Source organism: Chelmon rostratus, chromosome 13 (assembly GCF_017976325.1).
Source record: "Chelmon rostratus isolate fCheRos1 chromosome 13, fCheRos1.pri, whole genome shotgun sequence".
NCBI classification, from domain to species: Eukaryota; Metazoa; Chordata; class Actinopteri; order Chaetodontiformes; family Chaetodontidae; genus Chelmon; species Chelmon rostratus.
The window spans coordinates 12,337,183-12,362,002 of NC_055670.1; the positions used below are offsets into that span (position 1 = coordinate 12,337,183).

At 41.0% G+C, this 24,820-nt stretch overlaps 3 protein-coding genes across 4 annotated transcripts in view; 2 read left to right on the plus strand and 1 right to left on the minus strand.

Moving 5' to 3' along the window:
* Nucleotides 1-6,284, minus strand: part of osbpl6 (oxysterol binding protein-like 6) — a 38,109-nt gene extending 31,825 nt beyond the window's left edge. The window contains exon 1 of one of the 2 annotated variants that reach the window (XM_041950426.1): nucleotides 5,932-6,284. The gene's annotated coding sequence lies outside the window, so the exon portion shown is untranslated. The remainder of the gene's footprint in view (nucleotides 1-5,931) is intronic. The other variant, XM_041950428.1, reaches the window with a different exon arrangement.
* A 2,752-nt stretch (nucleotides 6,285-9,036) lies between these two features.
* Nucleotides 9,037-10,621, plus strand: LOC121615927 (cytochrome c-b). Its single transcript, XM_041950460.1, has 3 exons — nucleotides 9,037-9,144; nucleotides 9,731-9,909; nucleotides 10,014-10,621. The coding sequence occupies exons 2-3, from the start codon at nucleotides 9,738-9,740 to the stop codon at nucleotides 10,157-10,159; spliced, it is 318 nt and encodes a 105-aa protein (XP_041806394.1). The 5' UTR covers nucleotides 9,037-9,144; nucleotides 9,731-9,737; the 3' UTR covers nucleotides 10,160-10,621.
* A 1,702-nt stretch (nucleotides 10,622-12,323) lies between these two features.
* The window catches only part of pde11a (phosphodiesterase 11a), a 35,693-nt gene continuing 23,196 nt past the window's right edge, over nucleotides 12,324-24,820 (plus strand). Inside the window, exons 1-4 of the mRNA XM_041951065.1 lie at nucleotides 12,324-13,112; nucleotides 13,750-13,908; nucleotides 23,715-23,804; nucleotides 24,452-24,592. Of these exons, the coding sequence (XP_041806999.1) occupies nucleotides 12,324-13,112; nucleotides 13,750-13,908; nucleotides 23,715-23,804; nucleotides 24,452-24,592 (1,179 nt within the window). The remainder of the gene's footprint in view (nucleotides 13,113-13,749; nucleotides 13,909-23,714; nucleotides 23,805-24,451; nucleotides 24,593-24,820) is intronic.

A 24,820-nucleotide genomic window follows, 5' to 3' on the forward strand; every position in this document is an offset into this window, starting at 1 on the left:
ATATGCACTGTCACATGCAACTGTGCAGTGCACTCACACACTATAATCTATAATTCAGATCCTTTAACAACGTCATCATCCCGGCCCTGTCTTAAGCCAACAAGGATCCAAGCTACTAAGATGAGGTGCTTAGTCTATTCAGATAGTGTATTCCACTTAGCCTATTTAATAGAGCCACTCTCCTTGACCTGATAAGGCAGCAGAATGGAGGAGTACTTTTAGTGTAAACTTTGCTGTTTTAATACACTGCTCAATCTAGTTTCTAAGATAGAATTTGGAGTACTTTCAATGAAATTTACTGTAAATTAAAGACATAGGCAGCCTTTCATGAGGACATGAGTTGTTTCGAAAAATACCAAAACACACATAAAGCTGCTGTAAGTAAAAGTGAAGTGAAAACCTTTGCAGAACATATCACTTCACCACTGTCAACGCAAACTGAAAACTTTACATACATTAAAATGAATCAATTGCTCGCTTTTGTTTGTAGTGTACAGTGTAGAGCCGCAACTAACAACGACTTTTGTTATTGATGAATGTACTGATTAATTTCTTAAAGAAAAGGATTTTAGAGGATTTGCCGTAGTAAACTTTCGAGGCACATGGATATAAAAGTGTCTGTTTGACTCTTGTTTAGATGGACATCAGTGCTGCTCTATATGTGGCCAGTTACCATGTTGGGGAACGCCCAATCAGGACCTGATTAGTCATGAGCTTAATCTTCTAAATCCAGTCACCATGATTATGGTCCTTTAAGCTGGAGTACAACCCAGGCCCTGCCATGCTACAGTGCCACTTCATGAACACCTGGTCAAGACCTAAAGAACAATGTCAATCCAAGCGTGACTGACCCCACAAAACTGTCATTGTGAAATGGTGGTGTGTGTGTGTGCTACAACGTGGCTAGCATACTGTATCAGTGCACTAAGGTCCATCCTGTTACAATGAGACGTACAACTGTTCCAGAGAGAAGAGGCCAGTGTGTTATTTATTGGTTTTGCCTGTTTCGGTTTGTTTTTATGTGCTGCTATCACTTAATGTTTTTACTGCTATAACACCTTTGTAATTGATGGCTTTTACTCTGGTTGCTCATGGATGAGTCCACTGCAAGCAAAACCTCCTAATGAATGATGAAGACTGAAAAGGACTCTGTGGGAAACTGTTTTGAGTCAGTTCGTCTGTTAAAAAACCTTGTATGGTGCTTCATGCAAACGGAATAGAGCAAATACCCGAAATCTGGGCACTCAAATTAGTCAAATTAGTCTATTAGTCTAATAGTGTAGAGAATAGCCTATTCAAAACATGATATACAGTGATACGTATACAATAAGACATAGATTACAAAATGAATCCAGTTATCATTCAAAGGACTTTAGTTGTAGAAATCAAATAAGATATTAGGTGTGATGTGGTATTTTCTATTAAAGGACCACATTCCTATTTATAACAGTCTCAGTCTTTCCTACAAATTTCAAAAGTCTGACGCTCCGATAATTGGACGTGGTTGGGATGTTTCAAGATCCTACTGGACAAAGAGGAGCTTTCAGTTACATAAAGTAACAATGGAACTAGTATGTAACGGTCTGTCGACATTCTTTTAGTGCCTCAAGTTGGAGTAAAATGTCACCAAACTTTAACGACCACATTCACTGCTGCCCTGAGGCTTAGTTGGCTTGTCTTACCATCCCAGCGCCATGAGGGTTAGGGTTGCAACTGCCACTGAGAAAGTATGGGCAAGTGTGGTATTATAAAGCAAATGCCTGGTATTGCAAAACAATAAATATATGCAGCACATACAGGATACACAGCATATAATTTAATAATATACCATTATCAGTGTTGGGGTGGTTACTCAAAAAAGTAATGCATTACTTTACTTATTTACTCCCTGCAGAAAGGAATTCTTTACACTACTTGTTACATTACTTTTGCATTAATTCACTACATTGCCTGTGATGCACTGCCACTTAGTTGCAAGTGAGCAATTTAACGTTAAGCCTTTCACATGCCCACATATCAGCACAAATCCCCATCCTAATAAGGAGGACGTACACAAGATCTTTCCTTTGTGATCTGTAATAAAGGAATACCACAAAGCTGACAGCAGACATCCTGTTCCTCCTCAGAGTCAGCACATGGCTACCCCGGCTGAAGGGCCTCTCCATGTGCGCACAAGATGGTGTTGGTGTGTTGAATTTCATGAATATAGTCTATATTGTAGGGAAACAGGTCAGGATCTTCAACTCAGAACCCAAATATTCAGTTACTTCAGTGTCAGAGTTGAAGGAAGCTGTATCATGCAGGTAGTAACAGTAACTTAGTAACTTATAACACAAGCAACAACATAATTGTTTGACTAGTAACTGTAATGTGATTACCCAATTAGGAACAGTAATGTGATACATTACTGAATTACAGACAAATGTAACAAGATTACCCTCAACATAATCTTTGTATGTTTTGGTGTGTGGTGAAGGAATGAAGGTGCAAATTAATTAAAAAACGAATTTCTGCAACATGTAGCCTTTGTTTGTGCTCATGCATTACAGACTGCAAAGAATTCTTCATGAAAATCAGCCATTGCCTAATTTCCTCATAACTGTTTCAAGTTGTGTTGCTCCACGTCCATGAAATGTCTAGATAAGCAGGAAAACACTTTCACTTCCCTTTCCCTTCTCGCTTTTTTTTACCCCAAAATGCATTCTCAGCTAAATCCCACACATGAAATAAGTTCTGTCTATCTCATTTCATGCTCCACAAAAGCAACAGTATTTGGGGAAAAGGTTTTCCCAAATCAAAAGTAATGATGAAAACTGCCAGAGAGATGTTCTGGGGAGAAAATTATTTAACCTCAACCACGGCCATCAACTGATTATATATTACGGAGTGAATTTCATGCTAAATTTAAGGATTCCAGCCCACAGGTTCATAGAAGGTTCATTTAACTGGGCTCTGGAGACACTTTCAAACTATCAAAACAAGCTGAATAATCTCTAATGGTTATAATAAAAAAATAACATTTAAAAAATATATTAATTTAAATAATTTAGTTGTTTGCAGGTAGTTGCATTCTACAGTTGAGTAAATAGTTATAAAGTCTCCAAGTGTCCCTCTGTTTGAAAGCATCAACAGAGCAAATTAAAAGCTTTGTAGCATTGTTGCAGGATACTGTAATTAGGAATGTTTGATAAACCAAAACATTATACCAGTTGTTTTACTACATTATAATAAAAGTTAATTAAAGGTTAAAGTTTTGTATATAATAATATTTGTGTTGTTTTAGCACAAAACCCAGGGACCAACAGGCTGCTGAGATCCATATTATACATTATTGCGGTTGTAAGCACAGCTACAGCGCCTGTGATCGTGTGAATGATATTGGGGAGCCAGTCAACTTACATGATTCCCTCTTTCTTTGAAAGACCAAAATTGTGAGGAGCTTTATGAAGTTTGAGCTGGGCAGTACAGTGACAAGCACAAGGTTCAGTCACCTGCAATATCTACAATGTGGTCTACTGAAATGTCTTTGAACAGGATGCTAAATTCTACCAGGCTCCAGGGCTTTTTTTGGAGCCAAATGTGTGCTGTGACCTTAAGGGGCGTTGGCGAGTGAAAAGTCAAATTTCTCCTGCAGGGATCAATAGAGTATCAGGAATGAAGCAGTGACTATCATCTGTCCTGACGTGGGTCAAGCCAGGAAGAGCAACGCAGAGCTGTCTGGAGAGAGGTTTAGAGGACTGCAGTAATCCCACTATCTGTGTGCCCTGCTCTGTGAGATTTGGGAGGGATGAAGAAAATAAACTTGAGATTTAGACAGCCAATATGTCAGGCAGCACCACAAGACCCCAAGCCAAAACAAGAGCAATTAAAGTAATACCAAGAAAACAATCAGAGATCACTTTCTACTGTCTCTTTGGATGTTTGCAGCTGTTAGTGCACATTAAATGTAAAGCCACACAAATGTCAATGGCCTCACTAGTCACAAACATGTAATACGATGAAGCATGTTGCTAACTGTGCTGTAATAGGGCTGGAAAGACATTCATGTTTGTGTTGTCACCACATCCAAGCCACCCACAATGTCACATTATCGACCAGCACTCTACAGTGAACCAAGTTTGCTGATCTCCCCTCTCTGTTGCATAATTTAAGCCGGCCAACAAAAGCAGACTCATGTCCCAAGATTATATTACAGGGTCTTCAAGGACAACTATTGTGTGAATTTACAACTGGCTAATAATGCATATCGATCAGCACAGCAGTGTTTTCACCATTTACCTGAGTGTACAATAGCGGGCTAAACAGATGTAGCTCTTCCGTGACATCTGGAAGCAGTAAGCAGCACCTCTCTTCAAGGTAGGCCTGTCTTTCTTTTTCTTTTTTTTGTAACAACACTAACTGGACACAGCCAGTTTATCCTGCTGCACACATTACATCATCTAGGTAGAGCTGGGTATCACACTGTAATACTTTTGGAGTACGGACTGACTTGTGCCCATATTGGGAACTGTCAAGAGCTGAACGCTGGCACTGACTTCTGGTTCAGATCCTGTGTCAGTTGTTGCCCGGTGTGAACAATACTTAGTTAGCTGGTGCATTTCAGTGTTAAAGAAACCTGTTTATATTCAGGAAATTAAGATATAGCAGAAAGAGTCAGTAAAAATCAGGTATCATGTTGACACTGGTGGCTTCTGTAAATTTTGAATGATACCAAGCACTGCACTTCCAGAACATAAAAGAACCATAAACTGATTAGGCTAATAAAAGAGAATGAAACAAATGAGATACTGGTGATTATCAAGAACAAATCATTAAAGCAAACGCAAGCGACAGCTATACATGAGTCATCAGCCTTAAAGCTATACATTAGTCTGGCAGCTGCTTTAATTTGTATGAACTTTGTGCTTGAATGTGTCGCCTAATTAAACGAGTCAGAAGGAGCAATTATCTTCGTTACTCCTTGCAGACAAAGTTAATGTCATGTGGCAAAAAAAAAGACAATCTGAATCCAATATTTTCAGCATCAAAATGAGGTTGGCTGTCTGCTTCATGCCCTCTCCCTCTATCAAAGGATGAGGCACGTAAGCTCTGCAAAGACTTCATCTAAATGGGACAGGGACACCTTCAGGGTAAGGGTTCTCCAGGCCGGGCCAAGAAATGCATCAGAAAATAAATCATCCCTGCTGATCAAAGCAACACCAATTCAACGAAGCATGCCAGGGACAACCAACTAATGCACGGAGCTTTCCAGTCCCCTCTGCTGGTCTTTCATTTATGTGGTTTTTTGAACAACTGCAAAGTCACTGGCTGACCTTCAGTTGAAAAGGAGGCAGAGTGATATAGTGAAGTGACAGAAGTTGGCTAACTTTCAATTAGTTGGCGTCTTAACGCTAACAGCATAATGAGCGGAATACGATTATGAACGGAGGTCGTGTTAGTCAGTGATGGTCCAACGTATGAGGAGCGTGTCGTCTAACGGGACGGCGGGAGAAGCCATGGAGCTCAGTTAAAAAGGTGAAAATGTCAGTGACGCATTAACGTTTACATCGTCGAAGTCAGTTACAGAGTTGGCTGCCTGGCGGTTTTTATCACTGCCACTACAGCATCCATGTTTTAGAGCTCCTCGATACATGACGGCGTCCCTGTGATGCTGGGACACGCATGTTTTGATACGCGGTCGTCCCCGTCAGACTAGCAGCAGCTAGCTAAGGCAGCGGCAGCTAGGTGCTAACGTCTGACTGGTCCTCGGTGATTCACTCAGGATGCAAATACAAAAGGATGAGATGCTGGGGTCTCAGTCTGAGCGGCTGGACCCAGCGGCAAAGCTGGGCTGTACTGCTTCATTTAACACAGCACTGTTATGACACGGTAGTTTCCTCAATACAAGCACGACTTGCCTTGGAAGAGAGAGAGAAAAGCTCATTGCCTTACCACAGATGCGGTGTAATGACCATGTCTTTACAGTTCTTGGCGCAGGGAACAATTGGGGGGGTGGTGGGGGGTGTCTCTCCCTAGACTGGGCAGAGATTCCCAGCCTCTCAAAGACAAACGGCTTCCATAAGGGTCCACATCGAATTCGTCTATTTCCTCGTAACTGAAGGCGTGTGCTGCTCGGACGCTAGAACATTATGGAAAGTCAAAGAAAAGTGCTGTGTTCGCCAGTTTCCTTGAATGCGGGCTGTGATGCTCGGCTCGGCTCGGCTCAGCTGCACTCCGCTCGCTCCTCCCTGCAGCAAGATCGGCTTTGAGCGGGAAGAAATCGCCGGAATGGATCGAACGCGGGCGGATAGTGGCTGACCACAAAACACGGAAACGGACTCACGCAAACCTCGGACTCGGAGCAGCCAGATGCGGGGCCGTCGGGAGATAGTAGTTTTGGATATTATGCGTATTATAAGGCCGCCACTTGATCAGTTTCCTGATCAGAAGATATCATGGAGTACCACTGTCCAACTGATGATGAACTCACCACTCGTGACTGAGCACGTGACGCACTAACGTACGAGCTCTGAGGTCAAACTGGGGCAACGATATGCTACTGCAGGCATACTGCTCATTTTCTATATTAACAATTAAAAATGATTCGGTGAATGTCCGTGTTTCCCTGTACTGTAACTAAAAGTAAATCGTCACACAGATCTGAAGCTTTAACCGCTTTTACAGTTTTGTTTTATTTGAATATTCGAACCGTGTATGGTTGCCTGGCAACGAATCTCACCGTCCTCGTAGCATCAGACGAGCATTCCATCAGTTCCATCACTAAGCAGCGCTGTGGCTACAAAAGCACAATTTTGACAATTTCCAATTTATACTTTATACGCCACTACAGTTCTGATAGATTATGTATTTATTTTACAGCTACAGTTTACCTATTACTTTGTTGTTTAAGATTTTACATCGTACATTGTACATTTACATACATAGATTAAAATATCCAGCAGCATGTAAAGCAGTTAAAATGAGAACCAGGTTAAAACAAACAAAAACAATTCTGCATCAATAACAATTTTCCATTATATATATATATATATATATATATATATATATATATATATATATATATATATATATATATATATATATATATATATAATGGAAGATTGTTATTGATGCAGAATTGTTTATACATATATATACAACACTCTGAAAAGGGCCATTCAGCAAAATTAGATTTTCTTAGATTTTAGAATTAGTTTTCATACTTCAAATTAATTATGCTGGATACACTTCTGCTTAGTGGTGAGACGTAATTAAGTATATTTACTCAAGAACTGTGCTCCAATCCAATAATGTACAATCACTTACATTCTGTAATGGAACATTCTGAATAATGAGTGCAATAGCTTTTAATACTTTCATATTCGCACACCTTCTCACACAGGTGTATTTATTTATGTTGCCTGAGTTGCACTCCTCTCAGGACTGTGATAGCTCCCTCACTCTCAGTCTCATGTTAATTTTTTTTGCACCTGTTGGGGCAGGAAAAGGCACACTGTTATTAGGTTATTTTGAGGTTGTAGAGTTTGGTGAAATCAGTGTCATAGAAAGCCATAACTCTAAACATAACCCAAAAGTTTAGACTGAGAAGAGGGGTAATTAGAGCAACTGAAAACTCCTGTTTGAGTGAGAAGGGCCTTTAAATAGATTTTTCTAATACTTTTACTTGTAATAGAGTATTTTCATATGTGGTATTGCTACTTTTATATAAAGATGTAAATACCATTTTTCACTACTTGTAAAAGAAATAGGACTTAAACTGGCTACCCTTGTTGCTCTGTGTAGGCAGTGAGTGCTCTGTGAAGCTTGCTATGATAACTCTGTGAAGCCAATGATGAGCCTACCAGACAGTGAATTTGAAATGAACCCTGGAACATATTCCCATTAGTCTAATGGGAGCCACACCTAGTTGTTGCATTTTAGTTTAAATAATGAGGCGCTCACCACGGGTCCATGTAAACCTCTATGAGAAAACCTGTTAGTTATTTAACGTTACAAGAGTTAGATAATAAGAGATAATAGCCACGATCACAGCGTCAGACTTCGCCCCACTCGAACTCTCGCGGTAAGTCGGCGATAACGCAAGGTTAGCCGATGTTCTCAGCGTATGTTTGGCTACTGCGTTGAAGACAGTGAATTACGTAAATTACGTTACCAAAAAGAAAATAAAGGAAACCACTTTAGCGAATGTTACACAACTGATGAAACCTCCACTGAGAGCGTTAACGATTGTTAGCTACGTATTTACAGCTACAGCAAGGTAGAGATACACCAGATTAGACTAAACTATTACTGAACTAACAAAACAGTTATTTGAACAAACGTTAAGATGCTTGACAAGAGAGTGGTGTGAATGCATATCTGGCAAACATAAGACAAAGGGCCCTCAAATACGGAAGTAGCCTCAGCATCGAAAGCAGCAAGTCCTGCAGCCTGCTGATGTAACAAAGTGACTTTATGTGTAGGGGTGACCAAACTCTTCTCATCTGTCTGTGTCTGTCTCAAACCCAACCTGAACTTTAACATGCTCCAATTAAAGCTTTTCCTCTGTTTTACAGCTTGTCATTGTCAGTATAGACCTGCTCATGATGGGAAACGTTCATTTGAAATTATGTAAATAAGGTGTAAATGTATGGAAAGCACTTTTCTTTCCCAGCACTGTCATATAACACACACCTTTGACTCTTTGCTGTTGTGCATGACAATGAAAACACACAAAAAATTAATTTGGGCTACATTTTCTGACACTCGCAGACAGACTGTTTATCCCAACAAGTGTAATTTTAATTCAGTTTTCCAAGATCCTTTGTAGAGTCATTTTGTCGTGTCTGATAATAACAGGATGTGTTTACTCTGGTTTCTATCAATGAAATGTGAACAGTCCAATTTTTCGTGTATAGTAATGGCATCAGAAAGTTGCTCCGTGAACACCTTTACGTTGCGCAATTTGATGACAGAAGTCATTGATCAATTGTGTGTAGTAACGATGATGGTGATGAAACAGGTCAGGTGACCCGATGACGTTGTAATCGGGAGTAACTTCACGGAAGGGGAGCACATTGTGAAGCACTGGTGAGTGAGCCGGCAGCAGGACAAACGCTGAGGAATTCCGTCCGAATAAGTCCATCGAATACATATCAAGACCAGGTAAGAATGAGGCCATGAAAGGATCAGGCTTATCTGTCGTTGATCGTAGTTTAATATATTTCCGTGCGAGTGTTTGTGCCGGTTCATTCAATGGGAAACGTGGTCTATGTTCCCCGGTTTCCGGAGAAAAGAGTTATTTCTTATCCAACAAGCTGAGTCACTTATCTGCCACAAAATGTGTCCAGATAATTTTCAGTCGATCTTTCTTATGCATTCGCGTAGTTTTTTGTCTGATACTGGTGTCTAGCGTTATTTTTACATTAGGTCTGTCAAACGTACTGTGTATGTCCCGTTTTGTTTGTTCTGGTGTTCATCACATCACGGAGATAGTACGCATATATACATATGTAGGCAGTGCTTGTGTAGTATCATAGAAACTATGTTCTTCAGTGAAGTTACCAAACTTCGTTTTGTAACAATGCCAGCGCCGCATTAGTTGCGCAACATTAAAATGAGCGCCCCCTTGTGGCAGAATGAGGAAAGTTTTTTTATTTCACTAATCAAAAGCAGCCAAGGAGAGTGACAAAACAAAATGTCACTTTATTTACAATAATGTACAGCTAAGTCTGTTTTTTTTCTTCTTCAGAGAAACCATGCCTGGAGACATTGCCAAAGGCAAGAAGACATTTGTCTTGAAGTGTGCGCAGTGCCACACTCTGGAGAATGGTGGAAAGCACAAGGTTGGGCCCAACCTTTGGGGTCTGTTTGGACGCAAAACAGGCCAGGCTGAGGGCTTCTCCTATACTGATGCTAACAAAAGCAAAGGTAAATACCGCACATGTGTACTTACAGTCTTTGAACAGTCCTAGGAGTCGTGCTACATGGCTTTTAACATTATTCTCCACTGTTTCTGCTCATTTCAATTCCAGGCATCATTTGGAGTGAAGAGACCCTGATGGTTTATTTGGAGAACCCCAAGAAATACATTCCTGGAACAAAGATGATCTTTGCTGGCATCAAAAAGAAGAATGAACGAGCAGATCTAATTGAATATCTGAAGTCTGCAACTTCATGAAAAACTCTTCATCTGCGTATCTTTGCCAATATTTGTGTCCTGACACACTAATCATGAGGCCAGGACTCGTCATTCTTTCAAAATCAGGTAGAACGAGAAACAATCTGAGGGTGTTAGCATGATATGTTTGTCACAGCTGTACCTTTGTTTACTATATGATCCTCCTTTGTGATGGAGTAAATGATATCCCCTGGTTTTAACAGGTTACTTTTTTTATAATAACTTATTAATCCATATACTGTGCATTTAGAATGTTGGCACTGCTGTGTACTATGTTTGCTAATTGATGACCAACCATTATTTTTGCCTTCTCAGTAGTTTCTTCGTTTATATTTAAGTTGTCTTAATAATTGTCCTAAGTATGAAGATGCCTTTTCTGCCTCTGGTTTGATGATATCTCAACAGTTTTTTATTACCTGATTTTTGAATATGCAATTTGAATAAAACTGACGCTAAACTTTATTTTTTGTCATTTGTTTGACTGGATGTGTTCCTAGAAGAAGAAGAATGATGATTATTATTAGGTTTCTTGTCAAATAATGACTACCATGGGTGTGGATGATCACGTCAGGCTATGATTATGTTCATGCTGCAACAGTTATGGCTCATGCAGATTTGTGAATCAAGTTAGACCATTTTGATTTGTCATTTTGCTCTACATTCATAATGGTACCTCATTGTGTGTGACCTATTGCTGGTTTGACGTGTCATGCAACATGCACAAGTTTGTTTGTTATTCTCCCTCAATGAAGTGACTTGTTATATATTGGTTGGTTGTGATGTTGGTTATACTTCTTGGTCGTTTGGCCTCAGTAAATGTTGGAGAAGACTCCATATTGGGATAAAGATGTTGACTGGCTGGACAGTCACATTCTGTTGGATGACTGTATTTAGACAAAAACAGAAAAAAGACAGTAAGTTGTGGCTTGGTCTTAAGCGGTAGTAGTAAATATCAAAGGTTTCCTATCTCTTAGTTTCAAGAGCTCATCAGACCAAGACTGTCCATGATAGGACACAGCAGCTGGGACTGTTTCATCCATCAGAATTGCTCTGTACGTCCCAGTCCATGTTGTGGTGTATAGCTCCCTCTAGCGTTCAAAAGTCTGACCTGCACACAGATTCACCAATAACGTGTAAAGGAATTTGATTTCTGACATCCCCCTGCCAATAAAACTCGCTGCTACACTATTACATGGTACAGACCAGCCGCTGCAGATTCCACATTTGCCAAAGTTTGGGGGTTGTGAAAAGGATATTGTCCAATTGCAGTTCTACATGTCTCTTATATTTGCTATGAAACATTTTTCTTCAGGCGACCTTGACTTTGATTCCTCTTGTCAGCCTGCAGTGCCATCACCACAGCCTTGTCAGGAAAGGCCAAGAATCCATCATGTTTGACGCCACTGAAGCATAATTTCATTAAGTTATAATCAACCCACATGAGGGTCTTTTGCTCTTAAGAAGCCTTCTAAATCTAGAGAATGACACTGAATTACTGCTAAAAGTAAGAAACATTGCTGGGCTGGTCCACCACTGCAATCCACCATTCCCACATACTGAATAGTTCACAATGTGCATCATATATTATGCATGCTGAGATGGTCGATGAATTTCCCCTAATTACCATCCTCCTCATCCTCATATCTGAGCGCTTCTCTAAGGAGGGCAAGCGGTTCAAATGGCCAGAGGGTCGATTGCTGAGGCAACCCGGAGCTCCCGTCTGTGTGACGAAGCCAGCGTCAGCGGGACCGAGCCAACCACAGCCAGCGTCATTTGCACACAAGAAGAGCCGTACGACGGTGATGCTCGGTAGTGGCTCTCGGTGAGATTTCCACTGCCCGTGATGGTCTACGCGAGCCTCAGTCTGCTTCCACGCTGCTCGACTAAGATCTGCTTCCAGATCTGCCCCTAAATGAAGTGAGCGGTGTGGAGATGCCTCTGTGCAGGAATATGCTGGTGCGCAAAGGGAGTCTCCATCCCTCTCCCCACAGAGTGGAAACTGGATGTGCAGCCAGAGCTCCAGGGGTGTTTCCTGCATAGCGCATCATGGAAGTTATGGTACTCCAATGATTCTCTACTTTAACCCTCAGTAAAGCCTCATAGATGATATTTCCCTGCGCGACTTCATGGATGTGGTTCACTGAGGATCATCTGAAGAACAGACATGGCAGTGCCAAATATGGTGTTCTCTGACGTGGAAAGTTTCCTGGACTCGCATCCCGACCTGTTCGAGGACTACCTGAACAGAAAGGGGAATTTCAGCATGGTGGAGAAATGGCTCAAGAACCACCAGGCGAGCAAAAGTCCGGCGGCCGCGGCTCCCGCCGAGCCGAGAGAGGAGAAGAGCAACGCGTGCAAGGACAGCTGGGCGAGCAAATGCGACGGTCTGCAGAGGAGAGCCTCGCAGAAGGAGCTGCGCAAAACTTTCGCCAGATCCAAGGCCATCAACGTGAACAGGACGTACGACGAGCATGTGAACTCCAGGGCCCAGGAGCCCCTGACGAGCATGAGGAGGAGAGCCCTGCTGAGGAAAGCGAGCTCTCTGCCCCCGACCACTGCGCACATCCTGAGCGCGCTGCTGGAGTCCAGAGTCAACATCCCCCAGTACCCGTCCACAGCCGTGGATTTTAAATATTACCTCAAAGAACACAACGAAAGAGAGTTTTTCCTGGAGCTTGTGAAGGACATCTCTAACGACCTGGATCTAACGAGCCTCAGCTACAAAATCCTGGTGTTTGTTTGCATTATGGTGGACGCGGACCGGTGCTCCTTGTTTCTGGTGGAGGGAACGGGCAACAAGAAGACACTCGTGTCCAAATTCTTTGACGTGCACGCGGGCACCACGGTTTTGCCCTCCATGAATTCGGATGAAGTTCAGGTGCCGTGGGGCAAAGGGATCATCGGATACGTGGCCGAGCACGGAGAGACGGTGAACATTCCCGACGCTTACCAGGTGCCCGCGCCTCTTTTGCGTGCGTGTGCGTTTGCGTGAGTCACAGAGAGAGCGAGAGAGTCCCAGACAGGCAGACAGATCGTTTACCTTCAGCCTGTCAGAGTTAATTGATCAGCAGTCAAACTGAGCTGAGAGCATGAAAGCCAACAGCAAAGCCTGTGTCAAACCACAGATTCACACAAATCACCACTGAGTCTTAAAAATAAGAAAACAGAGGAGAGGTATCATTCTCTCTCTGTTGTTTTTCTAATGTCACTCTGTTCACCTTGATTTTAAGAAAGTAAGATGATATTAGATAAAGCCAGGGTCATCATATTGCTCAAAGACTCTTTCAGAAATGTCCAAGCAGACCTCTCCTTCTTGGTCATTCTCAGTAATAGAAATGAAAAGTGAAGTTGCTTTCATGTCCAAACACAGCAGCCACCTGAGCACCACTTCTTCAAGTCACAATTCAGGGCAAAGCTATTCAGGAAACGATGCTGCTGTCTGTCACATTGCCTTTTCATACACTTTTCCTCGTCCTGATGAGTTGTACATTTTACTGCACGGTCATCTGTCAGTACAAAAGGGGGGGCTGCATCTTTGCAACAAGTGCTTACATTGTGTCTTTATTTTCTACTGTCCCTGTGGACTGCAGGATCGACGCTTCAGCGATGAAATTGACAAGCTGACAGGGTACAAAACCAAGTCGCTCTTGTGCATGCCCATTCGCAACAGCGATGGAGAGATCATTGGAGTTGCTCAGGCCATCAACAAGTCTTCAAGTGGAGAGCTTTTCACTGAAGACGATGAAAAGGTAATTTCGTTATCATAGCTGTGACACGCATGTTGCCTGCTTGGCGTGCTCAGAGTAGATCAAGGTGATTGTCTGGTGTTTTATTCCAATATCTTGCCTTGACTTACAGCCAGTTATCATCGCCTCAGTCCTTTTGTGCTTGATTTTTTTGCTTTGTGCACATGTAAAGGTAGACTTCCATCTCCAGAGTCTGAATCAAACAACTTTAACAAGCACAAAACTGCTAAAAGTAATATTTGAGGCAGTTCAGGCTGTTTCTTATTTGTGTATAAACAGAATTGCTACTTATGAGTACAAAGACAGCCAGTACTTTGCCACATGGTCCCATGGCACTATGGTAGTCACAGTTTCTAGCCACACTTGGCCCAGGTGGGACCTGGGTGTAGCAGATCAACCCCTTCAATGGTTGGCTGATCCACCTTTTTGGCTCACAGTGCAAAGAAATTTGATACATACATGCATACATGCCAGAGGATGAATCATAATGACTAATGATCCTGTGGCTTTTACTCTAGCGCCACCATCAGGTCAACATTTCAAGTTGTCTAATATTTTGGTTCACCCTCCTATCAGTCTGATTAGCAAACGTTAGCATGCCTACACTCTAAGCTTATGAACATGGCAAACTCTGCCTGCTAACCAGCACCATGTTAACATTGTGAGTGGAAGTATGTGGACGGAGCTGCTAGTGTGGCTTCAGCCTCTCAGTGTTGTTATATATTGCAGCAGAGCGAAGTGCGGCGCAGAGGAAAGAACAGGCCCGAAGTGAAATGATCACAGGCTTCATGATTCATGTGTGGCATTTCAGGGATGTTACTCTGCTTTTTTTTTGCAGGCAAATACAGTTATGTGGTTTTAGTGGCACACAGGCACAGCAGGGCTGTAGTGATGTCATTTGTCATTGCTGTCAGTGTTGTTTATACTCAGGAGTTTGCAGTAGGAGATATTTTAAAAACTGCATGGATTTTTCTGAAGTGAAAAGAAGATTTTTCTCAGGTTTTCTCTCCTTTTGTATATGATTTGCGTTGTGACCTGTAAGCGTGGCTCCTGCTGTGGAACATTTCACTCAGTGTTTGGTGATCCTTCAGTTAGGGGAACCTGTTTGGGACCTGATGCCTCATTCAGATTCAGACTGTTGTCTCCTTTGAGGTTTGCGTATCATGACCCATTCATGATATTTTCCTTACAGAAAACAGCCAGAATTTCACTGATTCATGCTTGTCCTCAATTTGGAAACTTTTAACTTCATCCATCAAACAGAGTAACGAAGTTGGTTCATTAACAACTGCATTTTATTTTCTCACAATAACAAAAGTAGAAGAGTTTTACTTTATTTGCAAATGTTGAAAGTACATTGTGTGCTAGCACACCTTTCAAAAAGCTGAACATTGTCATTACCACCACATAACTGATATTATGTGACATGAATATATTCCAAAATATCAAACCAGTTTTGTTAGGAGCATTGGCCTTTGGTTGTTGTGTCATTTTCTATTTTAATCAGATTTCTGTGTGTTGTGACAGTAACTATATTTTCTGTGGCAACACTGTATTGCCATCATCAGGATGGATGGCTGCTACCCACATCACACGTTGTCCTCAGAGTTTGAACATAGCTTGTGCTTCGCTCTTACATCTGTCTTTTCCTCTTCCACCCTTTCTACTCAAACTGAATATTTCACAAGCAACACTAACTGCACATCTGCTGTCTGATAAACAGCAGGTAATGTTTGCTCTTCCTCTGTTTGTTCCTGTGTTCGAACTGCTTAAATAATATTGACTATTTAAGGAATTCCTCCAGCTCAGTCTGATGTGTTGCATATTTGCCCCGAGTCCGCGTCGCAGGGCTCGGTTTGTAGCTTGCTCATGGCCTGACTCTCAGCAGCATAAAATATTCCTGAGGCAGTATCTTTCAAAGGAGCCTGCTGTAAAGTCACCAAGAATTACAGCTTTATAGAAGCTGTTCAGAATCTCTAATTGGTGAGTCCTTTGCTTGTGTGCTTTGTTTGACAGCCTGAGTGTCAGGCTTTGATTTAGAGTCACCATTTAGATTATGTGGTTTTGAATGGTTGCCAAAGAGTTAAACCCAACAAAATATTGATGAATGGCCTACAGATCACGCTGGTACTAAGCAGGTTCCAGGTGTGAACATAAGTATGTGTAGAGGGCAAAAACGGATAGAAATTGCTTTGCTATCTCCATAGATATTCTCTTTTTGATCAAAGATGTGATCCAAGAGGACTGAAGCGTGCTCTTGGATGACTACTGTTTAGTATTTTACCCCTGTGTGAACCAGCTCACTGAGTAAACAGTCCAAAGTTGGCATTTGCATCAAGATACAGAATTCACATGTCTGTGAATGAATATAATATTTAACAAATCAATGCTGTCTCGTGCTGATCCAGATAGTCTTCTGATTGTGAAGGATTGTTTATTTGGCTTATTACCACCATCAGAGAGGCACGAGGAGCACGTGTTCAGTCCATCGGCGCTCTTGATGATGAGATGTAGCAGAAAGACGGTGACAAGCGACACGCTGACTTCCTCTCTTATTGCAGCTATGAGCCCCTAAAGGGGAAAAAGATGAAACATGAAAGCACAAAGCTAGCTTTTATTTTAGTGAGATGTTTCCCTGTTGCAAACGACTGTAGTGTGTTTCTCTTCATCAGAGCTCTCCAGTTAAATTTACGTCTCCACGCTCTAGCCATTGTTCATGATAGATGCAGATTAGGAATTCTTTCTCTCTTTCCCGTGTTTTGAGTACGTTTCACACTGCATTAACATCACACTAATGCTTGGGATGGCTACAGCTGAATTAGTAATGAAATGCAATGCTAGCATCAGAGAACACAGTGCGCTCCCTGCACAGCACAGATGCAGCTCTGCTTTTATGGAAGACCTTGTAATGAGAAAATGTATCACACTTTTCAAAGCTTTAAATGATGCTGCAGTGACAGATGTCATTAGAGACTTTAGTGTACCTTCATTAAAACAACTGTCATTATTTATGCATTGACCCTTATAGGATATTTAAACACATGATGTGGCTGGTTTTAATCCCATGCTGCTTTAATTATGTTGTGTCGCTACCCTGCAGGATTGGAGTCCTTTGGGGAGCTTGGATAATGGGTCAACCCATGTCTAACTGCATTGTCTCATTATCTTCTATAGAGGAATACAGCTATTGACTTAAGTGCATAAGCTGATCTACATCTTGCTTTATTATCTTGATTTAGATTTTATTTCACTTTGCATGCCTTTTAATACATTTCACCTGAAATTCATTGTTCAGGACATTTTCATGAATTTTCTCTTAATAAGCAGCAAGTGCCCCCATGTAGGTTGTATTTGCCAATATTGTTTAACATCTCTGTGAGTTGATTGTCAGATTGCATTCTCCCCTCGCTGCTGTGCTCCCTCCGGCTGCCAAACTCCCTGTCGAATTGGCTTGAAGCAGTACTCTAATAACCACTTTCACGCAATTTCTCAATGTAAATCCACAGCCAAAGAAGAGAGAACACAGATTCAGCTCGGAGCCACATGTTTTTAGTACGTTCTTGTAGGCTAGCAGATAAAATAAAACAGTGCATCATGAACTGGTTCCTTGCAAAGCTCTTTATATAAAAAGACATTTGCAAAATGTGGGTAAAGAATACACGTGGATGAAGGCAGAATAAAGGCAGAGCCAGCTGCTCCACCTTTCAAAGAGGAACAGATAGAGGTGGTTGATGGGGTGATTAAGGGCTTGAACTCTCTCTCTTAGCTGGCTAAGTGGATATTGAGTCTTAACCTCAATAGTGACTAACTATCTATTTATCACTGTGTGTTAAGAAATTACGACTGCAACAACTTGTGATATCTTAGTGGACAACTCTCAAAACAAGTAAACATGGCAAGTGAACATGATACAGAACAAGAACAGGTACAGCCAGATATCCGCCAGATAATCATTGTTGGTCAACTTGATTAGAGACATTTCTCTGCATACAGGAGACCATAGAAGTGCGGCAATTTGAATTAAGTCATTCTACTTTTGTTATTAAGTGTGTGTCCAACAGACAACACAATGTGGCTAGTTTTGAGTAAAGACCAAAGTAACAGTGATTCAAACCACGTTCACCACCTCAGACCTCTACAAACACTGATTTTTACACAAAGGTACAAATCATTTAAAATAAACTACTAAAGTCCTAATATAGTCCTAAAGTCCTAAAATAAAAATATCCAAACGGTTCCACGTAGACTTGATCCCAACTGTGTGCTGTAAAAAGCAAGCAAGTTCAACTTTCAGTTCAACCAAAGAGCAAACTGGGTGTGATAGAGGTATTGTTTATGGTTAAAGTTTAGCTCCAGCCTTTGTCTCTGAATGAATGTCTGGATGATACATATAGATACATGATGGTACGATACAATACGGTACGATACCATACCATACCATACCATACCATACCATACCATACGATACAATACGATACACACATAAATTGTGTATATACAAGTATTATGTATTTTCTTTTACTATTAACTGTTGGCAGTGTCTTCAAAAATCCAGCATTGATTGGTTTTTAATTTTCTATGTTTAAAAATAACACGAGATCAGGGATCACGTGACCCTCAGTAACCTGGCTGGAGTGTCTGAAAGACATCATTCCACTGATTCTGCCACTACCCCTGCTCAAAGTCGAACCATCATTGACACAGAGTAATAAAAAAAAACTGTTGCTCTATTCTTTTAATTGGCTGCATTCATTTTGAACTCTGACTTTGATATAATGAACTGTGGCTCACTGCCCTCTCAGCAGAGAAAATCTGAGTAATTACTTCTGGTTTGGGCTTGAAGTGATGATCGTTATAAGGGGTAGGGTCTGTGTCCATTCAACAAACAGTGCAAATGGTTTTCTTCTTTTTATATTAAGGATTGTAGTGTTTTACAGTTTGCTATTGCCTTTAAGGATATTCGGACAGTAGTCTTTTCCACCAGTTTTTAATAACGATGTGATCACATGTACAGTATGTGTCAAAGATAAAGCATGAGACCGACCAATAGTGACACACCTGGGCAAGTAGTCCAGTTAAATGTAACTTGAGTGCATTTAATCATCTGGAGAATCAAAAATTGAGATTATTTTACATTTGTACATATTGTATATACAAAAAATGCAAAATGTGGTTAATTGCTTTATAATGCTTTATTCTGCATGACCATATTTTATAGCTACAAGGCCAATAACTGAGCGTTTTCCCTCAATAACCTCCTAATTTCTGCTTATTGATAGTACATTTTTGAGAGTTTGAGAATTTAACCCTAATCCTTAATAACCCTGATCCCCCAGAATAAGGTGTTAATAGGTGCTTTATTACAACTAGCCACAACTAGTTAATGGTGAATATGTGTCCCTCAATATCAACTTTTACGGTAAATGCTGATTGAACTGTATATATGAAAACAGCATCTGAAATTAATTAATTAATCTCTGTCTTCTGACACAAACCGGATTTAGCTTCTCAAATTTGTTTGCGTGGAATGTAAAAGTTGCCCTCATGACTAGATGATTAGTAAAGTAATTCATTATGTAGTTCTTAATTATTGATGCTAATTGATTACGCTCATGTTCTCTGACATGAAATTAGCATGTGTGAACAACCTTGTGTCACAGCCTCGTGAGGTGTCAGTGCATTGGTGTTTGTGTTGTAAATGATTTCAGTTCAATGACTAAATCAACCTCATGGTTTGGGAAAGCAAAGTCTGGTCTTAACACAAGATAAAGACAATTTTCACCCTAAATCGCACTATATGCATAATTAGTTATGCGACTAAAGTAATCCAAAAAAACAAACATGTCTTGTATTGTCTGAAATTAAACTCTTCTTCTGAACTTCTGAGCGCTGTGTGCTGATCTGTGTTGCTTCGTGACATCGTAATGATATTTTAAATTGATCAGCTGCAGTTGCCACATCTGTGCCCATTTAAATTAGTCAGAATTTTAAGATCTTTCTTTGTAAATTGTTGGCATGAAACGTCTTTTTTTCTGCTCTTGTCACCAGTTGCAGTTCATCTTTTGAAAGAAAGGACATATGTCAAAGTCGAAGATTACAAAGTGCAAGAAAACCTCAAAAGGGTGACTGCAGTTTGAAAGGTTTCATATTTCCAGTGAGATTAAGTTAAAGCGTTCATAATGGCCTCGAGAATATTCATCTGCAGTGTGATTAAGTGTTAAGTGTTTAGAAAGACTTGCACTGATGCAACATCTGATGCTTTGTGACCTCTCTTTGCTCCTGGCTTTCCTCCATGTTCCTGCGATGTGTAGAAAAATGTAGTTATTTATGGATAAAAGCTATTGAGCAGCACCATACAGTGTTCATAAATTACAAACAATCTGGTATATTTTAAATGCTAAATTTGCTTGTATGAAATTTTAATTTGTAAACCTCACGGGACGAAACAGGATCATTCATGATCTGTGAGGTGTCTCTTATTTCATGGTATTCATTTTACTCTTTATGTAGATAACAATGATATATAGCAATGGCTTGCATTATAAGATTTGCGGAGGTGTAGATTCCAGTTGTGTAAGTGTATGATGTCACCTTCAAAACAAGCAATCATCACATCCTGCATGATATCAGAGGAAACGGAGAGCTTTGCTTTTTTTTTCTTCACCTCACCACACATGCAAAGTGAAAACAGCTTTTTAAATCAACTTGTAGTTGTTATTGACATGGTCAGTAATTCCTTCGCTTTCCTCATGTGAAATTCCAGTTATAGAGAAGGAAGTCATTGAAGTTAGATGAACAGACTGTCCCTAAGGTCTTGGCCCGTTAGTTTCGTTATTAAACCGCCCTTTACTGGTCAGTCCACAGGTCTCGAGGCAGAAACGTCTTGTTTGTAATGCAACCTTGTATAATGGCCTGCCTGACAGAATGTAATTAGAGGGAGCAGCGCTTTCCTTGAGTTTGCCTGTTCCACAGGCAGATCCATAGCCAGATCCCCGCTCGCTAATGAATCTGCTCCTGCTGGGGCTATTGATGGCCACTGTCTTTCTGGAAGATCATTATTAGAGAATTCCATAGGACGGCTGAAAAAGCATTATGTATGATCTTATTGTTCGGCATCATCTGTTTCCCCTGTTTGAAAACGATTGCATAAGGTGCTTGATTATGGATAATGACTGAAGAAGTGCATTAAGTTAATTTACTCATTAACATGACAGGGTAATAGTTCACATCACATAGTGTTTTGAAATGTTTTTTAATTTAGTGATTTAATTTCTACTTAGCATAACTCTAAACAGTATCATCACATGCACATCAGTGCGACATGCCAGAGCAGAGGAAGCACATTTTTATGGTGTTGTTACTCTGTACATGAGTAGTTACAATCACTGAGGATAAAAACACCATAAAGCCTGATGGTTTATTTCCACTGACGTCCTCTAATATACCACAAACACAAAACAAAACTAGGCAACACTTTATATTAAGGTGCACATATTTACCATTAACTTGTTACTTATTGCATATTAGCTCTTTATTCGTCATTATAAAGCACCTATTGGTGCCCTTTTCTGGGCGTTAGGGTTATTAAGGGCTAGGGTTAGGTTATTAAGATCTTAATTCATGTACAGCAGTTTCCTTACTTACTGTCAATAAATAGTAATTGGCAGGTTATTGAGGGAAAACTCTTTGTTAATGGTCCAGTGGTTGTGGAATATGGTAAAAATAAACAGGCAATATCGAACCAATATGCATGCTAATAAACAACGAGTTAATGATGAATGTGTATACCTTAAGTATAAACCATACACCATGTGTTTCCTGTCTTTTGCTCCTCTGTCATCTCTCCTTACAACGAACGAGCCGCTCTCGCTGTCGTCAACACGCTCCTTAAATTCAGATATCAGCCGCGCTGCCACTGAAATGCAGGCTGAGGAATGAACGATTTGTAGCCGACCCAGGAGACCGGGTCAGCTGATATCCCTGTATCAGCTGACCCGGGAGACCTGTTTGATTGTAAAGAGAAATTGCAGCAATTAGAGCAGGGTTTCACACAACCTTTTCCGCTCTGTCGTACCATTTTTAGGTCCACAATTATCACGACCCCGGCAATTAGAGTTGTCAAGTTGTCATGTGAATTTATGAATCCAGTGTAAGAGCAGGGAAGAAGCTCCGAATGTATAATACTGAACACGTTTTATATCTTCCACAAAAGCATATCAAACAAATAGAAATAGCAAATATTAGTCTTTTACTTCCCTGCAGCGTATTATGCCTCCCCACATGGGCTCCCTCACTCAAGGCTGTGGACTACCTAAATATATTTTTAGAGTTAGCACAAATTTCCCACTCATCGACACCGCGCTATACGATTCTGTTCTTTACATGTTCATTTGTGGCCGATGAGTAACTGATACATTATTTTTTCTGAAAGGTGAAAGAGATATCCCTGTATCAGCGGCCACAGCTGAGTAACTTCCCATTCATGTATTGTTGTGGCGTCCCTGCCCTCAGGTCGAGCTGGAGGCTGGTAAATATTAGGGGTTTGTCGTACTGATTGTGTTGTTTACGCAGCAGCCAGATGCTAAAGATAGATAACCAAACAAAGAGGCAGAGTAAGGAAGCACACAACCTAAATCCTATTGATTCCATGTTATGGGGTCTGAGTGCCTCTCAGATAAGGCAGCGCTGGTGATTGTGGTCGTATAGAATTCAACCCGTGCATTCACATCGCAGTTTTCTTAATGGCGTGCAGTCACAGTCGCCTCTCTGCGTCCTCTGTAGGGCGTGCTTGCATATTGATGTTCATTATGAATCAACAGTGGCGAGGGAGAAAGAAATGTAGCTCCGTTCCAAACTAGTAAGACGTTGATTCGATTTCAGGATACACATTAACTAAAGTCATTTGGCCACATCAAGTGATTACATTATTTATGTGAAGAAAATATGAGTGGAATAAGGAATTTCTGTTATCAGCCCAAGGCGCAGTAAGTCAGACTATTCAGTCAAATGGTAAAATGTCAGTTGAATTGATTTATTTGTCCCAGCAAGTAATGATGCCAATGAAAGACCATTTCTTATTTGTTCCAATTCAGAAGCTAAGTTTTTCTGGGATGAAAATATCACTCATTCACTTTTTGTTTCTTCAAAATAGCTTTTTATAGCCGGTTGCGAAACTGGCTACAACATTAAAGGCGCCCTGCAGAGTTTTCTAACAAAAGTTGTTAACATTCTGTGTTTCTCAGCAGAACAGATCGTGTGTTTCCCTGAGCTTTAACAAATGTGTGGAGTGCATTTCCGTCCTCATAAAACATTTGCAAAGCTGATTTTTTTTTAATCCTTCATTGTCAACAGTCATGTTTACCAGCCAGTTTCTTCTTCACTGCCTTCATTGGCTCGCTTCTATGCTTCTTGGTGCATTACAGCTATCTATAGACGAGTGGAAAGGCGTGAAACCTTTGGCAGGACTGTGTATTGCGTTGCCCCACGTGCTTGTGCACGATACCGACAAAACAGGGACCCACTCATAAAAGCACTACTGCCAGTGCTACTGGTGATAAAAGCTATTTAAAGATGTTTTTTAACAATGTGAAAAGCATTTCAATGAGCATTACATTGCTACATTAAACAAATAAAGCAACCAAATGCTTTAAGTTGTGGGTTTTTGTGCAGCTCAAGAGAACTTTCTGTAAGGAATAGCAGTTATTTTGTGACATCAGGGAGCATCTTTGCTAAATAACCCTGTTTTTTCTGCAGATATATCTGTGGTGACAGACATCTGCATATTTTATGAATGTTCAATATGTCCACAGGTGCTGCAGATGTACCTGCCTTTCTGTGGCATTGCGATCTCCAATGCCCAACTCTTCGCCGCCTCAAGGAAGGAGTACGACAGGAGCCGGGTAAGGGCCACAGGGCCAACCGGGACAATAACCTCCCCCATCCCTAGGATCAGCATTACTTCCTCCCCCCTAATGCTGACACTGAGGCCGAGTATTGATCAGCAGCAGCCCACTTGCTGCCACTGCAGTGGGGGATCACAGAGCAGCATGCAGCCCTGCATGGACACTTTCTCTGGATCTGTAGTGGGGGATGGGCCCACATCCCGACTCAGGTCTGGTCCATGATCTAAATCTCCTCGGGAATGTTAAGAGAAGCACTAATTCATGTCGCACATTGATCTGGGATGGAAGCGAACATAATGAGAACACAGCTGAGAGAACGGAGAGGAGAAATGAGGAGAGCTCCCTTTACACCATATGATTTTTATGTGCTTGTGTATTACATTGGATTGGCACTGCCTTAGATAAAGAGCCTAATTTACTTTTATTGGGGAAACTAATCATGTTATATCATCCTGTTGGTTTATGGTTTAAGGATAATAATAATAATGGTGCTCTAACAGCTGAGCGAGGCACAGCATGTTTATTTAAAGTGTCTTCACTATTGCTTCACTATATACCTGCTGACAGATTTCTTATTTAGAGGGTTTAACAGCAGCGTGTTGAGAATAATGCCAGTGGCATCTTTGTCTGTCGCTGGCGTTCAGGCACTCTTGGAGGTAGTCAACGACCTGTTTGAGGAGCAGACTGACCTGGAGAAGATTGTCAGGAAGATCATGCACCGTGCCCAGACGTTGCTAAAGTGCGAGCGCTGCTCCGTTCAGCTGCTGGAGGACATTGAGTCACCGGTACTGTTTTTTCCTCTGCTGTGTGTGTGTCTGTCTGCATAAAAACAGTGTTTAGTTGAGGCTCCTCGTCATATTTCAGACGTTGATGAGCTCATATGGTTTCATTTCAATGAGTGTTTCAGGCCCAAAGAGGCCAGAGGAGATTAGAGAAAAGTCCACAGTATGTGTGTCAGAACTTTAGAAAATTGTGACAACCCCTCAGATTTAACTTGTGACCCTTTGGAGGGC

What these genes read in the sequence shown, in the direction of transcription:
- LOC121615927 (XM_041950460.1), top strand. Translation starts at nt 9,738, where the DNA reads ATGCCTGGAGACATTGCCAAAGGCAAGAAGACATTTGTCTTGAAGTGT. An exon ending in TGATGCTAACAAAAGCAAAG is followed by an intron (nt 9,910 to 10,013) that starts GTAAATACCGCA and finishes TTTCAATTCCAG; the next exon opens with GCATCATTTGGAGTGAAGAG.